General features: G+C 34.6%; 1 protein-coding gene across 1 annotated transcript; it reads right to left on the bottom strand.

The window, feature by feature from the left end:
* Positions 1–321: 321 nt before the first annotated feature.
* LOC105194184 lies at positions 322–807 on the bottom strand. Its single transcript, XM_011158956.1, has one exon. The coding sequence runs from the start codon at positions 805–807 to the stop codon at positions 322–324; it is 486 nt and encodes a 161-aa protein (XP_011157258.1).
* Between the last annotated feature and the right edge of the window lie 911 nt (positions 808–1,718).

The raw sequence follows: 1,718 nt of genomic DNA on the forward strand, positions 1-1,718 counted from the left end.
ACGTTTTACCATTACATAGATGTTATATAACAGAGATGTTACCATGGGGACATTGACGAATACCATTTTAATATGTATTGCAATATTTTATATGTATGTTTTAAAATTTTATGATTATATTTTTTTATATGTACGTTTTTACAATTTTATAAAGATGTTTCTCTTATAGCACATGCAAGTATGTTCCTTTTATATGTATGCTTTATTTTATATGATGTACAATTTTTATTCCACTTTTAAAAAATGTGTACAATTGTGTATGTGTATATTTTCTATGTATACATTTATATTGTTCACAATATATGTTTCATACAAAATAAATCAAATAAAGTCTTTTTTATTTATCCACGAATTGTCTGATCCATTGAATCCCAGCCACTTGACGTAAACCTTGTTTCCTTCCTTGAGCAAAATTTTCTCGATTAAATAAACATCCGGATGAGTAGCACGATGTAGTTCAAATTCGTAAAAGGCGCCAAAAACGTTTTTTCCACAATAATCTTTGAGAAAATATGTGACGAGATATACACGCTGCACTTTAACAATCTTAAACACCTTGGTGATCCAATAAGGGGTGTACCCCTTCTCAAATGCAGTTTTGCTCACGCGTACCAAATTGCTAACTTTGAATTTTGCTAGCCTTGCAATTTTAACGTGGTTATACACTGTGTCCAACAGCTTTTCAGCGATAACTGGATTTACGTCGGTAAGTGGTATATCGATAGTGCGATGTTTCCGCAAATTGTATTCAAAAACCAGACGCGGCAGTTTATCGACCCACTTGTACAATCCTTGCAACGTAAACATCTTTCACATCTTCACTTTCAGTGTTCTATTCCACCTTTCAATGATCGATGCTTTTAAAATCGAATACGTAGAATAATGTTGTGCTTTTTCAAGAGTTTCTGCAAATCGACGTTATAAAACTCCTTGCCCATATCCATTTGCAAGTTTTTCGGACATCTCCCGCTCTCTCGAATTATCTTGGCAATAGCATCAACCGTTTCTTTACCAGCCTTGCTCTTTAGAGATAATGCCTAGGCGTATTTGCTCAACGCATCGATGATGGTAAGTATGTAGTGATTACTTTTGTTATTAGTCGAATATGAACGCATCTCGACGATATCAGCTTGCCACCAATCGTCGAATCCTTTGATTATAACGCGTTTTCTTGGAAAATTGCGTCTAGCTGGCGCGTGCAATTCTTCGACGAGCCGTCGTCTCTCAAAACTAATTTTCTTCGATGAAATCATGTTTCGGCGCATAAACGAGTGACTCGTTTCGCAGATACGCAATGTAATTTATATTAAAACGTTATTTGTCAAACATTATTGTTTATCAGTATTTTTTATCATTCTTTAATACTATTTCCTTGTCTTCCGGTATTTGTAGATTAGATAATTTTTCTTATTCATTTTTTCTTGATCCGATCTACGACCGTTCGATAACCATCCTTCACTCGTTCTTGAATCTTTTTGTAGCAATCCTGAGTCGATCGGTAATTATTTAAATAACCGTTCTTAAACCGTCCGATTTTTATTTAAGAACCGTTTGAAATCATTCATTAGACGTTCGTAACCGTCTTTTTGACTCATTTGTCACTTATTTTGTCGTTTATCGCAATATTCGCACGTCCTTCTCGAACAAAGTCAACCTCTCGTCTGATTCGTTTTGTGAGTACGCGATTTAATTTATAATTAAGCCGGCTTTGCAAAGTT

This window comes from Solenopsis invicta, chromosome 4 (genome assembly GCF_016802725.1).
Source record: "Solenopsis invicta isolate M01_SB chromosome 4, UNIL_Sinv_3.0, whole genome shotgun sequence".
Lineage (NCBI taxonomy): Eukaryota > Metazoa > Arthropoda > Insecta > Hymenoptera > Formicidae > Solenopsis > Solenopsis invicta.

Excerpts from the sequence above, each read along its gene's own strand:
- LOC105194184 (XM_011158956.1), bottom strand. The coding sequence starts at position 807 with ATGTTTACGTTGCAAGGATTGTACAAGTGGGTCGATAAACTGCCGCGT.